A 26,658-nucleotide genomic window follows, 5' to 3' on the forward strand; every position below is an offset into this window, starting at 1 on the left:
TATTTATTTATTTGAGAGAGAGAGCACAAGGGAGGGGCAGAGGGAGAGGGAGCAGGCTCCCCGCTGAGCAGGGAGCCTGATGTGGGGCTCAATCCCAGGACCCTGGGACCATGACCTGAGCCGAAGGCAGACGCTTAACCAACTGAGCCACCCAGGCGTCCCTTTCTGTGTTTTTTGGTTTTTTTATGGAACCAAGTAGGGGTTTTTAATTGTGCAAGAGTGGTGTTGTGTGGGGGATCCATGCCATCACCTCACTCGTAGAGTGAAGCATCTCAAGCTACCCCCGCCACAACCCTCGTTTTTCTACAGTTTTGCTGAGCACCCTCCTGCCCATTCTCTGTAAACTGTGTATCAAGCATTCTCCTAGGAAGAGATCTCTCCCTGTGTCAGAAGGTCGGGGGGAGGTGGTTCTATTGGGTCTTTGCAGATGGCCTTGCACCTTCTTTACCCAATAATAATGTCTAAGTTGTATGTGCATCTGAAACATAGCGGTCCTTGTAATAATTTCTCATTTTTTTCAGTGAATCATGTGTGAGAGGCTTCTAGGTTCATCTTTCAGTTTATCTTTATTCGTGATTGATCTTCAAGTAGCAAAAGCTTCTAACTCCAGAATCTGAAGACTCTTTTTTTTTTTAAAGATTTTATTTATTTATTTGAGCGAGAGAGAGGGAGAGGGAGAGGGAGAAGCAGGCTCCCCGCTGATCAGGGAGAGCCACCCAGGTGCTCCTAGAATCTGAAGACTCTTTACCTCACAATTACTGAGGCAAAGAACTGGCGATCGTACTTCAGGATGCCTAGGAACCCACTCTTTGCAGAAATTCCTTTTATGGAAACACTGGGAAAATACCCAAAATGTATCTATATTTTGCTGGTTTGAATTGGGATTGTATTTGTTGAGAGGAGGAGACAGGCTGGTAGGTGACTTCTCTGGACCCTGTCACATCACAGAAACTCAGTCACACTAAGTCTCTTTCCCAGGACAATTGTTGACTGAGGCCAACCCTATCTGCCGACAGACCCAACACTAACCAATTCAAGCATCTTAATAAGGCTATTCACCAACAAGCAGCCACCCTATCATGAAAAGAAGGATTATATAAGTTGGGGATACGGGAAGGGAGCAGCTCTTCACACTCCATTTGGCCAACAGATCAGCCAGGGCTGTAACTTGGGCCCAGAGAAGAGTGGCTGTATCTTTTCCTAGAGACGAAAAGCTGTAGCCCCTGAGGAAATTATTTTTCAATTACCTCTTGGGAGTTTGCTCATTCGTTCAGCTGAGCCCTCGGTTGAGGGGCAAACCCCTGTCAGTTATATCTTTTATTGTCGTTATAGTTAAAATTCTAGGCCTAAAGTGTAGTCTCTTGAGTTTGACCATGTTGCCCACAAAACAACGCTAAGGGGAGGCCGGTGATTCTGAAGAACCAGGAGCCCCGAGGTGTAGTCTGGGCCCAGCTTTCTTCACCACTTGGGTGGTCTTAGGTGGGCTGCTTGACCTCCTTGGGCCTTGGGCCTCAGTGAAAAGGAGGCAGTACCCTACTAGAGCTTCATACATCACAGGGTGGTTGTGAGGATAACAAGAAATAAGGTGCCCACAAGTACTTTGGAGGTGTGCTAAGTGACATTTAGCTGTGAGGTGAATTATTACTTACCCAGAAATATGTGGGCAGGAGATTGGGCACACTTTAAGGGAGTTATTCTTTGTGGAACATTTGTGCAAAATGTACTAGAGTCACTGAGAACCTGATTGCATCAGTCCTGCCATAGAATGTCCGTGTTTGAAGTTAACATCAGCCTCACTGAACCTGCAAGCAGATGCCTCTGCTGCTGGCCCCCCCACTCCACTGCCACCGATGTAGACTTGCCCATCTCCCCTCTTTTATCCCCTGTTTGGTTTCCTTAGATACCCATTACCCCTGAGTGCTAAGTAGTATATACCTTCTTTTAAAAATGTAAAAATGAATTAAAATAACTTTGCCTGATGATTTCATCTTATACTTGGCATTGTCCTTGTTCAGAAATTGTGGCTATCTGGTTGGGAGTCACTGAAGTAGATACACTTTAAATGTTAACAGATATACACATTCTTATTTGGATGGTGTTCAGTATTAAACTGGTTTGATTTGGGATTACTTCAAAAAATATTTCAATATTCCAAGTAGAAAGTTCTGGAAAAACCTGTAGATTTTTCTTTTCTCCTCCATGTCACTGGAGTCTCTCAGTATCTGAGAAAGGCTGCATGCTGGAGTAGCAAGTGGACCGTGGGAGGAAGGACACCTGGGTTGGAGTCCCGGTTCTGCCATTGCCTGGCTGCGATGCTGGGAGTATCATTTCATGTCGCTTGGCCTTTGTTTTCCGCTGCACTTTCTTCTAGCTAGAATAGTCTGCAATTGGACATTTAGTTCATGGGTCAAATTTCTAAGGTCGTATTTGCCCTTCATTTTTTAAAATTGGGATTGAGGAGTCAAGCGAGCCAGCTTTGGGGGTGGTAGTCATTGCCTGGTTCCGTTCACATCCCAGGGACACGGGACCAGAGTCCCTGCCTTGTGGCTGGGCAAAATCTCCACCTGCCACGGTCAGTGCTGGGCTGACCTACACCAGCTGACTGCCTTCTCTCTCCTGCTCTCTTTTAGAACTCGTGATCCCGGACTCGGCCAACGTCTTTTATGCCATGAACAGCCAAGTGAACTTTGACTTCATTTTGCGCAAAAAGAACTCCATGGAAGAACAAGTGAAATTGCGTAGCCGGACCAGCTTGACACTGCCCAGGACAGCTAAACGGGGCTGCTGGAACAACAGGCACAGCAAAATCACCCTCTGAACGGAGGGACCGGTGGCCCCTCACTAGCCCAACGCAGCGTGGGGCTGAGAGCAGGCCGTGGTGATTGCAACGACCATCCAGTGTTAGAGGATCATTGGTGAAGTCAACAGATACTTACTGAGTACCTATGGTGTGCAAGGCACCAAGATAGGCATTGTGGGAAAATCGGGGGTGAGTTTGACAAGGAATGGTTGAATGTTTCACTGATTCTCTTTGACCTATTTGAGACTGAAATGCAAAACTATCCACTTTTATAAATATATATATATATATATGTATACACATATTAGGGATGTATGTGTATATATGTATAAATATATGAGGGACTTATGGGATATTCTGGACTATGGAAAAAGGAATTTGCACAATGGCCTGGGATGTTGAGGTCACTTTTTACAGGGAAATAGAAAGAACTGAAAACCGAGTCTCCTACCTTCCAAATAAATGGAATCAATCCTAGGAATACAGAGTGTCCTTTGTGCCAGTATTATAAGAAGTCCAACCACGTTTATAAAGGGGAAGAATTCCCTTCTCCATCAAGTGCCACCAGAACACCTGCGCTGCAGAGGCCGGAATGGCCACGGCTGAATGAAAGGCCGCTTCCGAAAGGGTTTGGATGAGCCAGTGGGCTTTCGACCTCTGCCCGCATCTGCCACTTTTTGCGACCCCAGGGAGGGAGGGCGACGAGGAGCTTCGGAGGCCCATCTGACCCGCCGGTCCAGCCATCATGACACCTCTGGAGTCAACACAAGCCCATTTTGATTTCTGGCATTGTGTTTCTGTTCCCCCGGCCCCCCCAACGAACAGACCACAATCATTACAGCGCAAGTAGCCATGCTCTTTGGTAGCTTCTCAGCCGGAAAAGAAAGCACAAAAGAATGGTGACTCGTTTGGACTCTTAGCTGTCTCGGAATGCCACTACTTCGTTGCCATTTCTGATCGCCACCTTTTGCATGTAAAACTGTATGTCTGGAGTCTGTTGCCATCTGGATCCTAGTACCTCTCTGTTACGTGCAATTTGTTCCTCAGGTGTAGAAATTCCTACTGCAATGGACTCTGTTGGATCATTTTGAGCCTGTGAAAGCTTTCTGAACAGCGAGCGCTCTGTCAGTAGCCCCTTGGAAGATGTTCCCTGCTCATAGCAGCGTCCTGTTTAACTTACTAACTTCTATAGCATTACTGTGCCTAGTCACGGGGAAAGAAATGGGGCTACGTATATCATCTAAATCCTTTCTAATGAGGTACATTTCTTCCAGATGGAATCAATAACATTTTTTTTTTCAGGTCCCCATTGCTGTCACAGTGTTACTGTTAAATGACGTTTTTGTCTCTAGGAACACCATCACCCTCTCTCTTCCAAATCTGAGCTGTGCTGGGGGTTTGAACTAAAAAGCCATAATGTGGGATATCGACATGTGTAAGAAGCACTTTCAGAATGTCCTTTTTAAGAAAAAAAAATTCTCAAAATACCAGTTTTTATTCCAAAAATAAAAAGAACCAACCCAGATACGAAGTATAGATTGTAACATGAAGCTTTTTTTCTTCCTTTTTCCTAATCCTGTTAAGACAGCTCCCCAAGGTTACGTGAGATTTATGTCATGTAAATAGCCATATGAAATCTGCAAGAAACACCAGGGAAAGTTTAGAGATGTGTGGCAGTGGACCAAAGAATGAGCCAGGAAGGCCTCGCATTTCCTTTAGGTCTTTCTAGGAGATCTAGGAGACTGTGCATTAGAAGATGGACTAGGTTTCAGCTGGTCAAAAAGCACTTTCTTCAGTTTGCAAGCCTCGTCCGATTTGTACTTCTGTGCTTGGAGGAGAGATGGCCAGAGTGCTAGACATCATGGAGATTGAAGTAAATGTATCCTCAGCCTGAATTTCTTGGTTTGCGGGTCACAAAATATAGGACCCTTGGCCTGGTTTAGGGTGTGGCTGCAAAGACCTAGGTGTCGCGCCTATGTGCTTGCCCTGTGTATTGTACTGTATATGTAGAGTCTAGATTTATATACTGCAATGTAAAAATATATATATATATATATATTTTCCTTTTTTAAAGACAGTGGAAATTCCACGTAGATAAAACATAGCCTCATTTATTTAATGCCACTTTCAATGTCTTAAATTTGTTTCCTGGTGGACAGCTGGGTAATGCTTTTAGCTGCTCGCATGCTTGTCTTTCTGCATCTCCATCGTCTGTTTACCTTTTGGTTAAACTAATAAACTGGTTTGGGACTTGGTTGGCATGTGCTGCCGGACCCAAAGGGATTGTATCTGGAGTATTCATCAGGTGCATTCTGAGTTCGTATCCGGAGTATTCATGGGGTGGTTCTGGAATCCAGATGTGTCCGTAAGCTTGTTACAAGCCCACTATGGCTCGGGGGGAGCAGAGGGACAGCCAGTGGAGTTAGGAGGGGATCCTCTCCACTGGTGATGTCACGAGCATTTGGGGGAGAGAGTGACATCCTTAGGAAACTGCAATCCGGTATGATGCCTTGCCAGATTGCTGTGCTTAGGAGTCATGTGGTGGGAGACACTTAAAGAAAAACCTGAACTTAGGATCCAAGGTAGTACTTTGCCTCCTTTCCGACAGCCTTTTCCCTGGTCTGCAATTGCTACCATCTGTGTAATTTTTGAAACCATTCGTGGTGCTCTAGAAGCCAGGAGAGCCTGTATGAAGGGAGGAAAGAAGTTTTCCCAGAAGACAATCAGAACCAGTCCAACTCCCCTCGACAGAGGCGCATTATTGTCATTTCATCATATTTCCAAAGAGTTTACAGAATTATTGTCCACTGGATTCTTAAATGGATCCAAATCCTCAAATTTTCTGGACCCTTGTGGGATTTTGGAGAGAGCCAACTAGGTGTTTCAATCATTGATAATATGGGGTGGGACCAGAAAAAGAAATGGGATTTCTGTCTCTGGCACTAGGTGACTATTTTTTTAAGATCATTCTAGAAAACTGGTCTCCTTGTTTTGCCTCTGTCTAGAAGCTGGGCTTAGTTACTTTCTGCCCAAAGACATAGTGTCTTAAAACTTCCTTCTTTGGAGCCTTTTCAAATACATCACGCAGCACAAGACCATGAGGAGGCAGACAGTGTTGCTCCATCCCTGATACCTGTGGCATCAAGAAGGTTCCCTGATGCCAATCCTCTTGTTCTACAGATGCTCCTGCAGTGGCACTGGTTGCAGCAGGTACCCCCAGTTCCACGATGAGAAGTTACTTCCATCGTCCTTTGCACTGCTGTTTCCGCTAGAATCTGAGAACAAAATACTTCTGGAAGAGGGGATGGGTTAGGCTAGGTTTGGTTGAGCTGAAGTAAAAAACCATGAAACCTCAGTAACTTAACGACAGTTTTATGCTTTGTCCCGTCATGGTGTAATGCAAATCGGGCAGCTCTCCGTAGGGACTGTGCCCTCACAGTGGCTCCAGGAGCCGGGCAGCATCCATCTTGCCACTCTTCCATCTCTTTCATCTGAGATGAAATAGAAGCCAGGCAAATTTAATTCTTATAGGCTCAGATTTTGAAATCCAGGATTTGGTGTGGTTTCTCAGCATCCCTACCCAGAAAACTGAGGAAGCAATTCACTTATCTAACAGTTTGAGGAATCCAGTGAATTTGACATTTCCTTAAGAGTTGGAAGCCATCTTATAAATTGTAGTCAATCCCCTCAGACTACAGATATGGGGGCTGAGGCCCAGAGCAGTCAAGTCAGTCGCCCAAGGTTAGGGGGCAAAGCTCTGAATTATCAGAACCCCGTTGTGTGCATGTCACACTGGGCTGGGCACCGAATCCAGGAGGCTCTCTTGACAGATATTCCTTCACAGTCTCATAGAACGGAAGAGAATGCGTGGAGTGTGAGTCTGTTGGCTCCATTCCCAGCCTTCTGAGGATGAGAATTCACACAAGCTGCCTTGGTTCGATGGACACCTGGTTGTTTCTTTAAAGTCTCCAAGGAACGTCCTGCAGCTGCTCAGAGCACTGCTACCTGTTTTCCTGGGCATTATTCCATCTCACAGCTGAGGAAGCAAAGCCGTAAGGATCAGGATGACATTGGAAGTTTGATCCCCAGCTATGACTGGGATCCATTGCTGATCCATGAACTTGCGCCGCACCCCCCCCCCACAACTGGGGGATGGGGTGGGTGCAGGGGAAGAGCCTCCTGCAAAAAGCGCCAACTGGATGAGGAGTTAGAGGAGGAGTGGATGTGACCAGGGCTTGGGTGCCATCCAGGAGCACTGGAACCGGGCTCAGCCTCTCTGTAAGCCAGTTATCAGTACCCAAGTCCTTTATCTTAGGCTTCTCAGAAACAATCATTTTTATTCCCACCATTGTTTAATCCCAAAGCAACAGTTTGTGGTACAGTTCCAATTTCTTACACAAAGGGTACCAGTAAATCAAATTTTTTAAAAAAGTGAATAAACTTCTGGATTGCTGCAGCCATTTAAAAAAAAATCAAGACACCATTTTCAAAATGGGAGAAGCATTCTAAATGAGACTGTTAGCTCACCCCCAGACATATATTTGTGATCCTTGTTTATACAATATCTGACACGCAAGCCTCCAGCAAAATGTCATCAAGGAATCAAGTTTGATCAGCTAATAATCAATATTTGAGATTTTGTGGATCTGGGGTTGGTCCTGCCGAGCCATTGTGGATTGGGCTCTGTGTGAGAGAGAGAGACAGAGATGAAAAACGTTAGATGTTAGAAAAGAAACAGGTCGCTTGGGTGACACCGGCTGAGCTGCACCCACCCAAAGCCATTTTCCCATCTGCCCACAAAAAGGGTGGAAAGAACGAAGAATTGCCTCTGAGCATTGGTTTTGTCTTTATTTTTAATTTGCTGGGTTTATTTTTATGTCCCTCCCTGTAGTTTCTTCAGCTTGGCTCCCTCTGGAATGGGCGTTTTCATAAAATCTCACGTTGGAGCAATTCTGGGGCCAGCTTCCACCCCCGCTGGTCCAGAGGGGGGGCTCCCCTGCTGTTTCCCATCCTAGGGGAGACTGGACAGACATCTGGGTTCTTGCTTGGGGTGGCGGGGGGACTTGATTTTCAGAGTGTAATGGATAGCACCCTCTCTCTGGTCTTCAGAGAAGCTTAGAAAATAATCGACGACAACGTGTCCTCTTCCCAAAGTACAACTGGCAGTTTAGAGAAGCCCCCACCGTGCCCCCTGGCAGGAGTTGAGATGTCTGAATGTTGATGGTGTGATCTGCAGGGTCTTAGTTGCCTTGGAAACCACCAGCCCTGACTGTGAAGACTTGAAGGGGCTATTACTGTTCAGACTGGCCCAAGGGAGGAAGCCCTGTGCAGAGGGGAGTGTGTTGGGGGGGTGGTGGCAGGGAATTTGAGGGCAGCGGGCAGAGGTGGCTTCCAGGCCCTGGCACACAGAGCCCAGGAGAGAGGTGCGAGGACAGGGGAGCAAAAGACAAGTTCAGGCCCTGCAGCAGAGGGAGTGAGGCCGGGGCACCTGCCAGGAGAAGTAGGGAGGGACCCGGAGGGGAAAATCATACAGGAGAGGGTTCGAGTGGAGCGCCCGGTGCTCACAGCGACAGAGGATTTGCTGAGCTGAAGGGCCTGCCGAGGAACCAGAGGAAAAGGCCGGAGGCCCGTTGCCCCCCACCTCGCCCCCCGTGCCTGTGGAACAGCAGCACCTCCTTGTGCGTGGAAATCGTCCCTGACCAGGGCCATGGGCACAGAGGGCCCCTTCCCCAGGGGAGCGCAGAGGAGGGCGGACGGAGGAGCAGGGAGCGGGCCTCCTGGTGAGAAAAGTGTCCCCCAACCGCAGAAGGAATCCGGTGGAGGCCCTCACGGGAGCCCCCGCCCGCTCTGTGTGGCGGCCCAGCTCTTTCCCGGGAGGGACCCTCAGCTCAGACAGGGCGGCTTTACACCAGCGGGTCGCTCCCCCCGGGAGCGCGCAGCAGCCAGGGGGCCACCATCATGGCCGCCGGCCCCCGCGCGCTGCGCGCAGTCAGCCTCTCCCCAGACCAGCCGCGGGCGAGGCTTTTCCACGGTGCCTTCACACTCTGGGGGTGTGACAAAGTGTGCTTTCTCTCTTTTCCAACCAGCCAGAAAGGACTTCCGGGCCACCACGCGTCAGACTCTTCAGCTTGGTCTCACTGCCTGGCGCGGACCCGAGGCCGCCCTCAGCCTGCGCACGGACAGACCCCCTCACAGGCGACGGCCCTCTCCTGGCCCTCCTCCCTCTGCCACATTTAATCCGAACGCCCTGGAGGGAAGGTTCTCTGTAAAATAATAAACCTCACCCCAAAACATACAACATGGGCATAATGATTCTCTCCAAAGCTGCCTATTCTTTGTTTCCCGTCACCCATGACTACTTTCTTATGGAATGACCAGCCTCATTTTGATTTGCACCTTGTCGTCAGTTAACTCCTCAATGAATTGATCTCTTGTCAATCGTGGATATCATTTTTTTTTTTGAAGTTGGCTCCGTGCCCAGCACAGGGCCCAACGTGGGGCTCGAACTCACAACCCTGAGATCAAGAACGGAGCGAGATCAAGAGTCGGGTGCTCGACCACCGACCGAGCCACCCAGGCGCTCCATTCATGGATATAACTTCTGGATCATTTCTCTACTACTCCGTTTACTTGGGGAGAATGTCTCAAAAGCACATTGTAGGAACCTCTTGGGAAAACTCACCTTTATTTTACACTTATTTCACTGTAAGGGAAAAGATCCCCGAGTCTGTAGCTGAAAGGGAACTTCTCGTTTTAGGCACCAGCGTTTTCCTGGAAACCGCGGCACTGTTTGTCAGGAAAGTAACCAAATCTAGAATTCCCCCAGAAACAATGGCCTCTGTATTCATAACAGATGATAACCCCGGAAGGGAGGGTAGCTGACGTACCTTGCCATTGTGACCGGGTCTCAACTTGTTTCCTGTCGCCTACCCCAACACATCCCCGACTTCTCAGAACCTCCAGTCTCCCATCGCTCCCCAGCAGGCCCCTTCCTAGCCCCACACCTTCGCAGTGCCTAGAAAGCAGACCCAACCCTCCTCTCTAAATGCCCATTCACACCCCCACAGCCAACACAACTGTCACCTTCCCGGCCACCTTCCCAGCAAAGCTGCCCCAACAGTGTTCCTGGGCAGAAGCGGGTTTCCTGAGGTCCTACAATTTTGTTCCTGCCTCTGGCGTAAAGCCTTCCTGCTTGCATGGCTGCTCCACCGGCGTGTGGACGCCCCCAGCAGTGGGGATCTTTCCTCGTCCTCTGAGATTCTTGGTGCCCAGCACAGGGCCTGAAACAAGGCAGTGCTCACACTTGGTTTGGGGGAAGCTTGATCTGAAATTTGAGGGGTCACAGAGGCCAACATGGATTTTCTCTCTCTCTCTCTCTCTCTTTTTTTTTTTTTTTGCCCCAGGATCAGGTTCTTTGGCCTTGGACAAGCTGGTATCTTTCGATGAATGGTTAGACTGACCTATAGCACAAAACTACAAGATGGGCCCTCCCTTACCACCCTCCCACTGGGGACTCCTATGTTTCTCCAGCCTAGAAAGTTTTTCCGCTTACCCACCTCTCCCCCAGCAGTCTAAAACAACTCCCACCGAACAGGAAGGTCGGTGACCATCTTTTCTTGTCTGCCATGGGGCTGAGCAGCACTGATGGTCATCTCTGGCCTCTGACGTCCTTGGTCCAGTGCCAAGGTCCGGGAAGGTCCAGCAGCGTTGGCCATTGGTTAGTGTTGGCAGAACCAGTAAATAATCACAGTGTTGAGCTATTTTTTTTTTTTTTAATTTTTCACAAAGATCTCTAGAAGGCAAGTAGTTTATCATTTCCCCTCCCTGAAATGACACGGCATGATAGGCAATGTAGGATGCTGGGATGCCGGCTCTTTCTCATCCTCCAGAGTTCCTGCAGAAGGGCCCAGGGAACCCAAAGCAGGGCCGGGGAGTGTATCCTCTGCAAATCGTAGGTGCTCAGTCCACACTCAGCAGCACCAGCACTGCTGAAGTCAGGCTCATCGTCCAGAAGATCCCACCTTGGATCCCGAGATCCAGAGAGGGATCCAGATCGGGATTCCAGACCATGTTTAACTTCCAGAGGCAAAGAGCAGGTGCCATGGCGGAGGCAAAGGCCTCTGATGCTGCAAAGGTCAAATGTCTTGACTTAAGACTGGAGGGGACGCAGGAAGAATAATGAGGTCAAGGAACCCTAGGATTGTTGAAGAGACGATTTTTTAAAAACAAATGCAGGTGTGTGCAGAGCACAATGTTCACAACGAAAGAGCACTGCTTGGGATCCCAGACCCGAGCAGGCGGAAGCAAAGGCTGGGCTAACAGAGCCAGAACTTTATTCACAGTAGAACAGTCCTAATCTAAAATTCTAGAATTTAAGACCAATATCTTTTAAGAATGAGAATTCATAAACCCATCAGACCAGCTGACAGCAAAAGGAAAACAAAAAGTTCTCTATTAAACAAAACCACACAAAAGTCAACTCAATCTTTCTCCACTCCCAATCTCCCGACCACCTCCCACCCTATTAAAAAAATATATCGTGAAAGTCAGGCACACTGGCACGCACTCAAATATGCAAACAAAATACAAAATACCCAAGGAAACCTTAGGGACCACCCAAGGGTTTTTCACTAGCTCCCCAGATGCTCTTTCTGTTTTTCTAGAAAAAAAAAATGAGTCAGGCTCTGACAGGTATGTCTAAGCAGTGAAGACTGAGGTCGGCTGAGATCCCCCTCCTCAGCCTCGTTGCTTACTAGTCGGTGTGGAAGAGTATCAACGATAAGTCAAGCAGGAAGGCTGAGGCTGGTGTTCTGTGGAAGGCGAGCTGCCTTGTTGTCCCGCAGCCTGGGGGCCCTCACCAGGGAGCACTGAGCTGCGTTCACGCAGCAACCCTGCCCATGGGCTCTGCCCCAAAGTGTGAAGCTCAGGGAGGAATGTGTGGGGAGGGTATTTCTGGAGGCAAAGTCTGACTGCGTGCAGGCGGGCGAACAGAAACCTGAGGCAAACCATCATGAGATATCTGAGGAACACAGATTGTGGAACTGGCAGAGAATATGTAGCCCAACACTGCACTTTCCAGAAAATCACTCTGTGAGGAAAGTGGGGAGGTCATCTGCCCAGGGCGCTGACTCCGAGAGCTTCCCTGGATGTTGGCCTAAATCAGTGGATCAGTCCATTGTTTCTGATCAAGTCTGTCATCTGAAACGGAAAAGCATTGTGCTCGCTTCGGCAGCACGTATACTGAAATGGAAAAGCATTTGTTTCCAGATGGTGAGAATCTCCCACTCCATAGGCCTCCCTGCAAGAGCCAGGCTGGGAAATGCAGGAGAACCAGATTGCACACTCACTACTCCCCAGGGTGCTATGAAAGCTTGAAAAATCTGTTTCTCTGCCTTATCTTACATTTTCCCCACATTTTGTAGAATAAATAATTCAAAATAGAACGAAAAACCCAGGCAAGGCCAGTTGCTGGCCTGAAAATGTGCTCTGCCTCCTAACAGTGACTCATAAAACTCACACTCCCAGTTCGTTCCCAGGCTCAGGCGTGGAGGGGAGAGCGTGACATGTCGCAGCAGCACAGAGCCCCCTGGGACACAATTTAGACCCCAGCCCGAACCCCTTTATATATTAAATTTATCTTCATAAATAGAGCATCCTAACTCAAGTGACCACAATACAAGGCCAAAGTCTGAGTTCTTTTTTTCCTCAAATATCTACACAAACCTTCAAATATCTACTAAACTCTACCCGCATGGCAAACTTGACGCCTCTTTAGGAGCCCTTCAGTTGCCATGATCGTCAAAGGCCAAGTCTCAGACAGACCCAAATACTGGATCCCTATTGGATGACAAAGACTAAGGTGAACAGGTCACTCTGGCTCCTGAGAGAGTTCCTTTAAACCAAAGCCCAATTAATTTGCTTTTAAATGATTTAACCCCCCCCCCCCCGCAAACTTGTTACATACACAAGTTTTCAAGGTCACACGAGACCAACGGATGTGGTCCAGTTGGTTCGACTGCCCTGCCTGCCCATTTATTGATGTGACTGCCTTTCTCAGGGATGAGTCTCTGGGCCATACTGTTCATCCTTAATGTAGGAAGCAGTATCACACGAATAAAGACTGAAGGGCTAGGTGTCTGGATTGAAGTTTATCTCGATGGTTGCCATAAAGCCTATCTTCTAGCCATCTTAGGAAATTTAGGTTAAGTTTCCTTCTTATCCTCCCCTGTCAAGAATATATTAATTTTGCTCAATCACAGTAGACCACTTTGGTTAGAGGACTGTGACCACTAGAAGAAGCTGGAGCAAACAGACAAATAGCCCGTTAGAAAATTCAAGGGTGGTGAATCCCCCACGGAGCCTTCATAGCTCATCCCTCGAAGGCACAGCGTCCAGGGAGGTTGGTGACGGCAGGGCCTCTGTGTTCTTGGCGTTGCGGTGGATGTGACCTTGCTTCCGGGACTTCCAGGAATGGGTCCTGTCCCAGTCGGTGGCCACTGTCTCATTGTCCCAGATGGTCGAGGTCTCCGTGTCACTCAGATACCCCGGCTGGCCTGTGTAGTGTGTGGGGTAGATGAGCAAGGGTTCGGCGGAGAAGGCCTTCAGGTCCCTGGATTCATAATACTCCTTGTACTCAGCTCTGCAAACAAGAGGAGTGCAGGTGTGTGAGGAGGTAGGGCGTTTAGCGAACGGGGACCGGGGGTGGCGGGGGGGGGAGCAGAGGGGCCCTGCTGGTCCTCTCTTACATTGCCATGGGGGCCTTTGATGATTTTTAAAGTTGTGTCCTTTGGGGAAAAGTTTAGTCTACAAACACAGTAACAGTTTCATTACAAGCTTTCAGATGATCTAAACAAACATACGAAGAGAAAGGTCAGGATATTTCTGTTGTATTTGGTTGGACTTGTTTAAAACATGAATTTCAGGTCTTACTCTAAAAGCTGACACTTAAGCTCTGTTGGACCATCACGAGAGGGCAATGTGATCACTTTGTGGAAGATGCCCTGTTCTTGGATGAATAAATTAGTTGAGATCTGAACAGCAGTCTACACAGTCACACTGTGCAGGCTTGGAGGCAGGCCGGCTTGGCCCTGCACCCCAGCTCCCCATGAGTGTAAAGGGGAGGACAACTCGCCCCCCCCCCCCCCCCGGGGCTCCTGTGCAGATCACACGAGGTGACATCTGCTTGGCTCTGAGCTCACTCAGTGCACCGTGCCTGTTAGTTTCCTTTCTGTTACAGGGATGATGGTTGACCTCCATGTTCCTGCTAGGACACGGATATACAGTCAGCTCTATCAAAGAGGGTGAGGAGATCCGTCTTTGCTGAGGCCGGGAGACCAAATGAGCCAGATGCAGGATAGGAATTCTCAACCACTAAAATGAGGCCCAGCTAGTAAGGAGATCACCCAGCAACTGAGAGAAGGAGCCGAGGTTAGAATCTGGTCTCCTCCTCCATTAATGAATTTAGGACCCATTGACTGAGCAGCTATTATGGGTAGAGTTGGGACTAGGTTCTCAGGACACAGGGATGTGAGACTGTTCCTGCCTCAGTGGGCTCACAGGTTAGTGGGGAGACTGACTCGTAAACCACCCATCTCCACACCCTTCAAACAACGCTAGGTCAGAGTAAGCTCCTGCGTAAGGGGAGCCCTGAGCATCACACTGCCTTCTTCCATAGATACCCTGCTCAGGGGCCACCTCCACCCTCCCCGAGCTTCTAACGCACCTCTGTGGCTGCAGTCTCACAGTAAGTACATCACGAGGACCGTTCGTGAGTCTGAATTCCCGACCAGACCGTAAGCTCTGCAGGGAGGGGGACCCCTGCCTGCCCAACAAGTACACACAGCGGACTAAGAAATGAACTGAACACTTGAAGGTGCTCAGGAAGATGACCTTCACCTTCAGGTGTATGAGTTTTTGGAAATAAGAAGATCAAAACAAGGAGAGGACCGAGCATATTATGTCCAGGTAAACTACACACGGGGTATTACAGAGGGCTGCCATGCAAGACTCGCCCTTTCAGCCTCGGCTTCCCCATCTGTACAAGGGGATAGTCACTCCAGTCAGCCTCTCTGAGTTGTGATTATGGAAAGATCATTTAGGAAAGCAGGGCATGCTTTAGAAAATACCACGCACTACCGAGAATCTGAGGAGCACGATATATGAGTGGGGTGAGCCCTCAAAGGGCAGGCAGTGTGGGGAGACTCACACAGGATGCTTGTTGTACATGATGGGCAGGAACTCATCCACTGGCAGCATCTTCCCAAAGGGATCGGCTCCAACCAGCTTCTGTGCTCCTTCCAGAGAGATGACATAGCCCAGCGTCCAATAGGAGTAGTCAGCTTCGACCAGATTTCCCACATTGGGTACCGCTTTCTCGGGCTCTTTCACCTGCATCCTCTTCCTGCCAATATAACTAGAAGGAAGCGGATGGAGGAGCAAAATTCCAATTTGAATATTAGACATCCGGAAGAACAGAGCAGAGCACAGGTTTGTGGATACTTTTGAACGCTGGGACCAACTGTGTCTTACATCAAAAGTATCACCACAACGTGCGTCCCATCCCCAGCAATGACTGGCACCTGCCATGAGGGGGGCCATTTTCCTGGCTCCATCTACCAACATCCCAACTGCTCTTGCCTAGCACTGTGCTCCAGCCTGGAAGTTAAACTCTAGAGAGACTAAAAGATCCTTCCGATCATTTCCCAAAGACAGTATGTGTTTACAGAGGTTGGAAGTGGACAAAAAGGGCTCAGAGGTGAGATCCCTAGAGTTTCAGCCTTCGATGGTCTCCGGATAGCTCTCCAGATGCTGACGGTAAACACAGGACAGAAAACACTGTGGGGAAGACACAGTCTACAGTCAAAGACCCGGGAACCCCAGGGGCCCCAAGTGGGTCCTTCCTGGGAAGAGTGAGTGACAAAGCCTGCCTGGCTTTCTCTTCCTCACATGCACCTAGCTCCGCCCTCATTTTGCTCTGAGAAAAGCACCTGGCCTTCTCGAAGAGCTTCTGCAACAGCCATTCCAGCTTCCCCACAGTCTACTCACAGACCTGTGATCCGTCACTTTTGTCTGGACCCCACTTGCTTTCCACCTGCCTGGAGCAAGCTGAGGAGGTGAGGGCTTCCTGCCTGGGGGTAAAGCCCTGCCTTCCTCTGTTTTGCCTTAAGACTCTCTCTTTCAACATTTAAAGGACTGCTCTTGTCAAGACATCTCAGGATTGGTGGCATGAGTCGTTGTTCACCTTCTCAGGACACCAAACACAGATCCTCTCAGCCACCGTCCCTTCAGACTAAAGCGTCTGAATTTCTCTCAGGTACCATCAAGTGGAAGAGAAACTCCCACTGAGCCTTTGACACGTGGCTAGAGTGACAGGACCGGAGTTTGTACTCAACGGGTTCATTTTACATAGTTCAAATTGAAATTTTAAAATAAAATTGAAGATGTGTAAAATATTTTTTCCATTAAACACCGTTGTTTCGGTAGGACTGCAGTCTATTGCAGCGGCTGAAAACAGCATCTAGACTTAGACGTGTTGTGAGCATAAAATACACACTGGATGTTAAAGATGGTAGAAAAGGGGCACCGAGAGGCTCAGTCGGTTAAGTGTCGGACTCTTGGTTCTGGCTCAGGTCATGATCTCAGGGTCCTGAGACCCAGCCCCATGCTGGGCTCCGCACTGGGCGTGGAGCCTGCTTGAGATTCTCTTTTGCCCTCTCCCTCTGCCTCTCTCTCTCTCTCTCCCTCTAAACAAACAAACAAAAAATGAAAAAGTTTTCAAACAAAAATAAAAAGAAAAAACAATGTAGACTATCTCATTAACAGTTTTTAAATATTGATTACATATTAAAGTAATAAGATTCAGAGACATTGGGGTAAATAAAATGTATTATTAAATTCTCCTAATGTATTTTTTACCATTTGAATGGGATCACTACAAAATTTCAAATGATGTATGTGGCTCATGTTATGTTACTGTTGGACAGCACTCCAATGGTTTGTTCTACTCTTCCCATTTACTATTTCCTTTTCTGGAGAAATGTAACATAGCAGCCATGGACAGCTTATCAGCTTTCATGTTTGAGTTTCAGTAACATTTGTTTTTGTTCGTTTTAGAAAGAGATAGGGAAGGGGCGCCTGAGTGGCTTAGTCAGATAGGTGTCCGACTCTTGATTTCAGCTCAGGTCAGGATCTCAGTGTTGTGAGATCGAGCCCCGTGTTGGGCTTCGTGCTCAGTGCAGAGTCTGCTTAAGATTCTCTCTCTCCCTCTCTCTCTACCACCCCAAATGGCTTGCATGCTCTTTCTGTCTCAAGAAAGAAAGAAAGAAAGAAAGACAAAAATTTGAGACCACTGTCATTCTTGAATAGTATATAATTGATATTAATGGCATATTTTCCCTTGATCAGTCTGTGAAATTTAGAAAAGATTTTTGTTTTGTATCCCTATCATTCCTTGTACCCATATCCTTATCCAATCATTCTGCTTTCTTGGCTCTGTCATTTTTTTTTTTTTTGAGATTATTTATTTATTTATTTGTCAGAGAGAGAGAGAGAGAGAGCACAAGCGGGGGCAGGGGCAGAGGGAGAGGGAGAAGCAGGCTCCCTGCCGAGCAAGGAGCCCGATGCGGGGCTCGATCCCAGGACCCTGGGACCATGACCTGAGCGGAAGGCAGACGCTTAACGACTGAGCCACCCAGGCGCCCCAAATCTGTTGGTTCCTTGTCCCAAGAAATGCACCAGCTGAGCCACAAGTGGACAAGGACATGCGTCAATCATAAGTCTTAGACTTCCCAAGCCCAGTCCTCTGATTCCGAGGCTTAAGTGAAAGTTGTCTTTGCAGGTCATGTGAGCACAAAATGGCTTCCAGGCTCCATGCCCGTGAGGCGTAGCCACAGGCTGCAGAGCTACAGACTCAGACTGAGGTGTGGGGACTTCTGGAGGCTTATAGGAACAGGCAAGGATCCTAAGGGACAGTGCAGAATCTAATCACATGGCTGACATCTGACAGGGAGCCAGTCTCTTTTTATTACACCATACTGATTTCTGGGTCTCTTCCCCATGGATTAGTTGAGTCACTACTAGGTTTCTTTTGGGCTCAGAATGGTATGTTTTCTGAGAGAACAAGTATTCCACTTGGGCCCATAGTTAAGTTTCCCTCCGAGGATGGGAGGAGTAGGGACAGCTTGTCTGCTGCAGCCACTCCAAAGGAACAGGCTCTGATTTGATGAAATTGCCTTCGACACGCAGCTGGGCAGTGTACATAATGCTTGGGAACTTTCTGCCTCACTGGAGAGAAGTAAAAAGTGTCATTTGGTTTAAAAAGAAAATGAGAGAAGGGGGTGAGAGACAGAGGGAGGGAGGGGGAGACAGCACGAGGCGGAGGGAGGGAGGGGGAAGGAGAGGAAGAAGGGGAGAGAGAGAGAGAGAAACAGAGAGAGAGAGACAGAGAGACATTTAATTCCCAGAGACAGCTACCAGAGCATTAACTAAATGTCAATTCAGAACCAGCATTACCCTGGTAAGCCTTTGCACACTTCCCTTCCCAAGAGAGGCACTCTCATGCTGACCTTCAGCCCCCATACTCTCAGAGGCTACAGAGGAAACCTGCTCTCAAGTGTAACACAGGACTCTTGCCCTTGAATGAATGCCTCCCCCTCTCTCTTCACACCTCTCCATGCACCTGTTGCTTCACTCGTGGGATTTCTGCTGTGCTCCCACGTGAGCGCTCAGGCTGAAGACCCCTGACCAGCAGGCAGGCTCCAGGTCTCACCAAGAATCTCCCACCGTTTCTTTCTCAGCCCACAGAGCATATAGATGCAGAAACCAGGGCCTGTCCTCCACTCACTTCTTGTTTGTGGGAACATTTATGGAGAGAAAGTTGGCAAAGTGGAAGCACGAGCTCTATCTCCTATCAGCTGGGGAGGTGGAGCTTGTTGCCCCTTGAACAGGACTGAGTCCTCTCAGTGCTCTGGGATAAACTTGTCTTGCCACTCACATCAGTTCCCAATCCAGCTGAGCCTGGTCAATGTCATCCATCAGCTTCATCAGCTTCTTCTTAAACTGATGTTCAAAGCGCACATCATCCTCAATAACCAGAGTCTTCTCCAGCTCTCGGTCAATCACCTGTAAAGATCATCAGTGGGAAGAGACCTTATGAGAAGTCCAATACCTATTTTTTATTAGGTGAATAGACATTAAAAAGTCAAGAGTATAGTAGCACAGTATGTAATAGCTCATAACTGGAGTCCAAGCAAACGTCATCAGTGGTAGAGTGGATAAATAAACTGGGATATATTTTCAGCAGTGAGGATGTACGATCTACAATTAAATGCAATGTTATGGGTGAATCTCCCGAATGTAATCCTGAGAGGCTATATACCTCAATACCCTATGGTTCCATTCATACGAACAAAAGTACAAAAGCAGAAAAAACTATTCTGTGCTGTTAGAAGTCAAGATGGTGATTACCCTTGGGGACTGTCCCCTAGAAGGAAATATGGAGCACGTGCTTCTGAGGTGCTGGTAACCTGTTTCTTGAGCTGGGTGCTGGTTGACATGGCTGTATTTTTATTTCATTTGTGAAATTTCATTGGCCTGTATTTTACGATTTATTTAATTTTGTATGTCTCTATTACATTTCACCTAAAGTTTAAAGAAAAAACATAGGCATAGACTGGGTCGTTCAAAGAGGGAAGGCAATCAAGGGGTCCTTCTTTAGGGACTTTCTCTTTTCTTGTGGGAACTGACCCTTAATCAAGAGCCCCACACTCCAATGCCTCCCTCCATCTAAGCCATGGGTTCAAGTCCTGGCTTTGCCCCTTCTTACCTAGACAAGATATTTACTCATTTTCTCTTGGATAAAATGAACCCATGCATCCTGACCCACTTCATACGATCTGTGTGACTTCTTGTATGAAATCGTTTAATAAATGATGACATGCTAGATACATACAATACAAGGCATTCCTACTAAGGATAAGGATACATCAAAAGGAGTGTGGCCTCCTGAACATGGGTATCTTCCCGTTATCATCTCAAGCGGCAACAAGGCTCCCTCTCCCTGTTTGTTGCTGGCCTTGTGTCAGAGGGAGACACGAGGCAACAGAAACTTCCAAGCATACTTCCAGAACAGTTACGGCTTCACTATCTGGCTGTAATTCACCTACAAAGTCCCACTTTCCTTCCTCCTTATTATAAAACCGCATATCTAAAACAAGCATTATTTACCTCTTTCCAGACAGAGTAGTGGCTGAGAAAGCAGCCGATTTCACCCCTGGTGAGAGGCCTAGAGGAGTAGGGATCTCGATATCCAGGCAGCATTTCAATATTCAGGGCCTTCAGCTGACTTGTGTTGAGTGCTCTGCAAGACAGAGAACATGTCTGAAAATTAACAAGTTGAGATGTTCCCCCTACAGAAGCCAGAAAGAGAGAGTCCTGGATGTTCCTCAAAGCCCTTCTGCGCATTGAGGAAGACTTCTCAGGTTTCCCATCAGCTCTTAGGAGCCCCTCAGGGTTAACGTGTCATGGCAGCATTACAAGCTTGCCAAAGACAAGAGGATGTCTTATACTTGGTTATATCCCTCACAATTGCCAACGTATTTCTAAGTATTACCAGTTTTTTGACAGCTTTGAAAAAGTATTTTCCTAACGAAGGACAAGTGGCTAATAGCATTAAATACTGGAGGGGATGGGGATAGGAAGAACTGTGTACGTGGGCATGTCTTTCCTTTGGACCTAATTTTTTTTTTTTGAAGGTAAGAACAAAACTAGCAGAGACGATCTTGTGAGCAGAAAGAGAGAAGTGACTCCCTACATACAAAGTATTCTCAACAAGATTAACAGCTGATTCTCAGAAACCATGGAGGCCAGAAGGCAGTGGGTTGACATATTCAAAGTGCTACCCTGAAAAACACTGTCAACCAAAAATTCTATATCTCGTCAAACTATCCTTCAAAAATAAAGGAGAAATTAAAATATTTCCACATAAACAAACTGAGCATTTGTCACTAGCAGATCCACTCTACAAGAAACACCAAAGGGAGTTCTAAGGCCGATATGAAAGAAATTAGAGAGTGACATAAATCCATATAAAGAAATAAAGAGCATGGGGACATGTGACTGCATAGGTAGATATAAATGACAGTATAAATGTTTTTCATTGATAACTCTTTTTTTCTCTTTAAATTTTCTGATTTAAATTATAGCTGTGTAAAGCACTAATTGTAAGTCTCTGTTAAAGGGCATGTAATATAGAAAGAAGTAAATTGTTTGACAACAATAGAACAAAGGATGGTGAAAGGAATGAAGCAGTATAGAAGCTAAGCTTTTGTAGACCACTGACACTCAGTTGGTTCTTTTAATCAAGATATAATTGACATATAACATTATATTAGTTTCAGATATATATTGACTTGATATTTGTATATATTATGGAATGATCACCGCACTAGGTCTAGTTAACATCCGTCACCCCACATAGTTAAAAAATTTTTTTCCCGTGATGAGAACTTTTAAGACCTACTCTCTTAGCAACATTCAAATAAGCAACGCAGTGTTGTTAACTGCAGTCACCATGCTGTGCACAACAGCCCCACGACTTATTTATTTTATAACTGGAAGTTTGTATCGACTCACCTCCCTTCATCCATGTTACCCACCTTCCAACACTACCCCTGGCAATCACCTCTGTTTTCTGTATCTATGAATTTGGGGTTTTTTTCTCTTTAGATTCCACTTATAAATGAGACCATCTGGTATTTGTCTTTTTCTGTCTGACCTATTTCACTTAGCATAATGCCCTCAAAAGCCATCTATGTTCTTACAAATGGCAGGACTTCCTTTTTTAATGGATGAATATTTCATTGTATATATTTATATACACCACATCTTTTTCAAAATTTTTTTATTGTTATGTTAATCACCATACATTACATCATTAGTTTTTGATGTAGTGTTCCATGATTCATTGTTTGTGCATAACACCCAGTGCTCCACGCAGAACGTGCCCTCTTTAATACCCATCACCAGGCTAACCCATCCCCCCACCCCCCTCCCCTCTAGAACCCTCAGTTTGTTTTTCAGAGTCCATCGTCTCTCATGGTTCATCTCCCCCTCCGATTTACTCCCCTTCATTCTTCCCCTCCTGCTATCTTCTTCTTTTTTTTTTTCTTAACATATATTGCATTATTTGTTTCAGAGGTACAGATCTGTGATTCAACAGTCTTGCACAATTCACAGCACTCACCATAGCACATACCCTCCCCAATGCCTATCACCCAGCCACCCCATCCCTCCCACCCCACCCCTAGTCCAGCAACCCTCAGTTTGTTTCCTGAGATTAAGAATTCCTCATATCAGTGAGGTCATTTGATACATGTCTTTCTCTGATTGACTTATTTCACTCAGCATAACACCCTCTGGTTCCATCCACGTCGTTGCAAATGGCAAGATCTCCTTCCTTTTGATGGCTGCAACACCACATCTTTTTTATCCATTCATCCACTGATAGGACTCTTAGGTTGGCTATTGTAAATACTGCTGCAAGAAACATGGGGGTACATATGTTTTTTTCTTTTTTGAGGTTGTTTTTTCATTTTCTTTGGATAAATCCCCAAAAGTGGAGCTGCTGGATCATAGGGTAGTTCTATTTTTAATTTTTTGAGGAACCTCCATACTGTTTTCCATAGTGCCTGCACCAATTCACATTCCTATCAACAGTATATCAGTGTTCCCCTTTCGTTACATCTTTGTCACCACTTGTTATTTCTCGTCTTTTTGATAATTGCCACTCTGAAAATATGAGGTGATATCTCACTGTGGTTTGGCTTTGCCTTCCCCTGGTAATTAGTGAGGTTTAGTACCTTTTAATGTGCCTGTCGTCTACCCTTTAATGTACCTGTTGTCCAAAGAATGTCTTCTTTAGAAAAATGTCTACTTAGATCCTTTGCCCATTTTTTAAATCAAGTCATTTGGGTTTTGTTGTTGTATGAGTCTTCATTGAGTTGTATGAGTCTTTATATATTGTGGAAATTAGCCCCTTATCAGGTATATGATTTGCAAATATTTTCTCCCATTAGGTAGGTTGCCTTTTCATTTTGTTGATAATTTCTTTTACTATGTAGTCCCACTTGTTTATTTTTGCTTTTGGTGTCAAATCCAAAAAAAAAAAAAAAAAACATTGGCACAAATAACGTTGAGGACCTTAACCCATATGTTTTCTTATAGGAGGTTTGTATTAATATAAACCAGATTGCTATACATTGAAATGGTAATTGTAATCTCCATGACAGTCACTGAGAAAATAACTAAAAATATATAGTAAAAGAAACAAGAGAATTAAAATGATAGAGTAGAAGGTATCTTTTTAATACAAGAAGGCAATAATGAAGAACAGAGTGACAAAAAAGACGTAAGACATATAGAAAACAAATGGAGACTGGCAGACCTAAATCCTACCCTATCAGTAATTACACTAAATATGAATGAATTAAACCCTACAATCAAAGGCAGAGCTTAGCAGAATGAGTTTTTAGGAACATGATTCAACTATGTGCTGTCTACAAGAGACAGACTAGATTCAAAGACACAAACAGGTTTAAAGTGAAAGGATGAAAAAGGATATAACCAGTAGCCACAAGAGAGTTGAAGGAGCTATATTAATATTTGACAAAGTAAACTTTTAAACAAAAGCAATTATTAGAGATAAAGATTAATAAAAAATCAACCCATCAGAAAGACAAAAATTGTAATTATACATGCACCTTACACCAGAGCAAAAACATGAAGCAAAAACTGAGAAACTGAAAAGAAAGAGACTATTTAACACTAATACTGGGAGACTGGGGCGCCTGGGTGGCTCAGTTGGTTGAGCGACTGCCTTCGGCTCAGGTCATGATCCTAGAGTCCCAGGATCGAGTCCCACATCAGGCTCCTTGCTCAGCGGGGGGTCTGCTTCTCCCTCTGACCCTCTTCCCTCTCGTGCTCTCTGTCTCTCATTCTCTCTCTCAAATAAATAAATAAAATCTTTAATAATAATAATAATAATACTGGGAGACTTTAATAAGGCACTATAAATAATGGGTAGAACAACAAGGCAGAAGAACAACAAAGAAACAGAAGACTTGAACAACACCACAAACCAACTAGACCTGACAGATACTATAGAACATTACACCCAATAGCAGCAAAATACACATTCTTCTCAAGTTCACATGCAACATTCTCTAAGAAAAACCTTGTGTTAAACCATAAAAACTGTATAGATCATAAATTAAGCCTCAGTAATCATATAAGGCATGTTCTCTGACCACAATGGAATTAATTAAAAATCAATAACAATCGGAAATTTGGAAAATTCACAAATATGTGAAATTAAACAACACACTCCCAAATAGCTAATGGGTCAAAGAAGAAATCACAAAAGAAATGAGACAATAGTTAGAGATGAATGAAAATGAAAACAAGGCATACCAAAACTTACAGGATGCACTTAGTGTAGTACTTGGGAAGGTTAGCTATGGTCATAAATGCCTATATTAAAAAAGAATACCTCAAATGAATAATCTGATCTTCCATTTTAAGAAATGAGAAAAAGGAAGGCAAAGTAAACCCAAAGCAAGCAGAAGGAAAAAATTAGGACTAGAGTGGAAATAAGTGAAATAGAGAATAGACAAACGATAGAAAAAATCAACAAAACCAAAGAGTTGGTTCTTTGAAAAGATCAACAAAACTGATAAACCTTTAGCTAAGCTGATCAAGAAGAAAAAAAAAAGGTAGACTCAAATTATTTAAAAAAAGGAATGAAAGAGTGGGCAGACTCTTATTGACCTTTGGGAAATATAAAGGATTATAAGATAATACTATGAACAATTGTATGCCAACAACTTAGATAACCTAGAAAAAAACTGATGAATTGTTAGAAAATTACAAATCGATGACTCAAAAAGGAATAGACATTCTGAATACACCTATAACAAGTAAAGCAGTTGAGTTAGTAATAAAATTTCCCACAAAGAAAGACCCATAATCAGTTAGCTTCTTTGGGGAATTTTGCCAAGCATCTAAAGAATTAACACAAATCTTTCACAAACTTTTCCAAAAGACAGAAGAGGTAGGAACATTTCCCAACTCATTCAATGAAGCTAGTATTATCCTGATACCAAAACTAGAAAAAGACATCACAAGAAAACTATAGACCAATATCCTTTATTAATATAGACCCAAAATTCTCAAGAAAATACTAGCAAACAGAATTCAGCAACATATCAAAACGATTATACACCATGATCAAATGGGATTTATTCAGGATTGTCAGACTTGTTTCCCATGTGAAAATCAATCAATATAATACAGCGTATCGATAGACAAAAAGATCACATGGCTACACAATCATCTCAATAGGCACAGAAAAAGCATTTGACAAAATCCAACTATATACGGATTGAATGTTTATATTCACCCCAAGTTCATAAGTTGATGGTATTAGGAGGTAGGGCCCCAAGTCATGATGGTGAAACTCTCATAAATGAGATTAGTGCCTTTATAAAAAGAGACATGGGAGAGGGTGCTTCTTCTCTCTCTTCTCTTGGCTGTGTTAAGGGAACAGCAAGAAAATAGCATCTACAAATCATAAAAGGGGCCTCTCGCCAGAATCCAACCACACTGGCACCCTGCTCCTGGACTTCTCAGCCTCCAGAACTATGAGAAATAAATGTTTGTTTTTAAGCCCCTAGCCTATGGTAATTTGTTAAAGCAACCCAAACTGACAAAGACACCAACACCCTTTCACGATAAAAGCACTCCATTAAATAGGAATAAAAGGGAACTTCTTCTATTCAGGAAAGGCCAACTATGAAAACCCACCACACACTAATATCATACTTAATGGTGAAAGATTGAGTGCTTCCCCTAATATCAGGAGCAAGACAAGGATGTCCACACTATTTCTGTTCAACATTTACTTGAGGATCTAACCAGAGAAATTAGGCAAACAAAATAAGTAAATGATATTCAGATTAGAAAAGAGGAAGTAACACTATCTACATTTGCAGATGACATAGTCTTGTATATAAAAATCCTGAGGAGGAATACACACACACACACACACACACACACACACAAACACACACTGGGTTGGAACTAGTAAGTGAGTTCAGCAAGGATGCAGAATATAAGATCAATATGTAAAAATCAATTCTATTTCTATATACTTAGCAGTGAGCAATCTAAAAATGAAATTAGAGAAACAACTTCATTTACCATAACACCAAAAAGAGTAAAATACTTAGGAATAAATTTAACAAAAGAAACACAAGACTTCTACATACTAAAAACTATAAAAAATCATTCAAAGAATTAAAGATCTAAATAAATGGAAAGATATCTCATGATCATGAACCAGAAGACTTCAAGTTATTATGATAGAAATGGTCCCCCCAGCTGATCCACAGATTCAATGCAATTCCAATAAAAATCCCAGCTATCTTTTCTTTGTGTAAAATGACAAGCTGATGCTAAAATTCATATGGAAATGCAAGGGATCTAGAATAGCCTAAACCATCTTGAAAAAGAATAAGAAAGTTAAAGGACTCAGACTTTCTTACATATAAAGTTACAGTCAAATGATAGTGTGGTATGACATAAGGATTGACATAATACATCAGTGGAATCCAACTGAGAGTCTAGAAATCAACCCTTATATTTATAGTCAATTGATTTTGAGAAGGGTGATGACAGTTTAACGGGGGCGGTTGGGGCAGAATAGTCTTTTTAACAAATAGTGCTAAGAGACCCAAACTATGTGCAAAAGAAGGAATCTGAATCCCTATCTCACACCATATAAAATATTAACTCAAAATGGAGCA

General features: G+C 45.0%; 2 protein-coding genes across 3 annotated transcripts in view; one reads left to right on the top strand and one right to left on the bottom strand.

Annotated features, from left to right (window-relative positions):
- The window catches only part of RGL1 (ral guanine nucleotide dissociation stimulator like 1), a 167,376-nt gene extending 162,288 nt beyond the window's left edge, over positions 1–5,088 (top strand). For both annotated transcript variants that reach the window (XM_088016804.1, XM_028121581.2), the window contains one exon: positions 2,631–5,088. In XM_088016804.1, the coding sequence (XP_087872930.1) occupies positions 2,631–2,818 (188 nt within the window). In that variant the 3' untranslated portion in view covers positions 2,819–5,088. The remainder of the gene's footprint in view (positions 1–2,630) is intronic.
- Positions 5,089–13,162: 8,074 nt separating this feature from the next.
- The window catches only part of COLGALT2 (collagen beta(1-O)galactosyltransferase 2), a 103,709-nt gene continuing 90,213 nt past the window's right edge, over positions 13,163–26,658 (bottom strand). Inside the window, exons 9-12 of the mRNA XM_028121576.1 lie at positions 20,024–20,156; positions 18,792–18,919; positions 15,006–15,212; positions 13,163–13,439 (exon numbers count right to left, since the gene is read on the bottom strand). Of these exons, the coding sequence (XP_027977377.1) occupies positions 13,163–13,439; positions 15,006–15,212; positions 18,792–18,919; positions 20,024–20,156 (745 nt within the window). The remainder of the gene's footprint in view (positions 13,440–15,005; positions 15,213–18,791; positions 18,920–20,023; positions 20,157–26,658) is intronic.

This window comes from Eumetopias jubatus, unplaced genomic scaffold (genome assembly GCF_037043125.1).
Source record: "Eumetopias jubatus isolate StellerSeaLion01/CBP00866 unplaced genomic scaffold, mEumJub1_p1.0 scaffold_12, whole genome shotgun sequence".
In the NCBI taxonomy this organism is placed as follows: domain Eukaryota; kingdom Metazoa; phylum Chordata; class Mammalia; order Carnivora; family Otariidae; genus Eumetopias; species Eumetopias jubatus.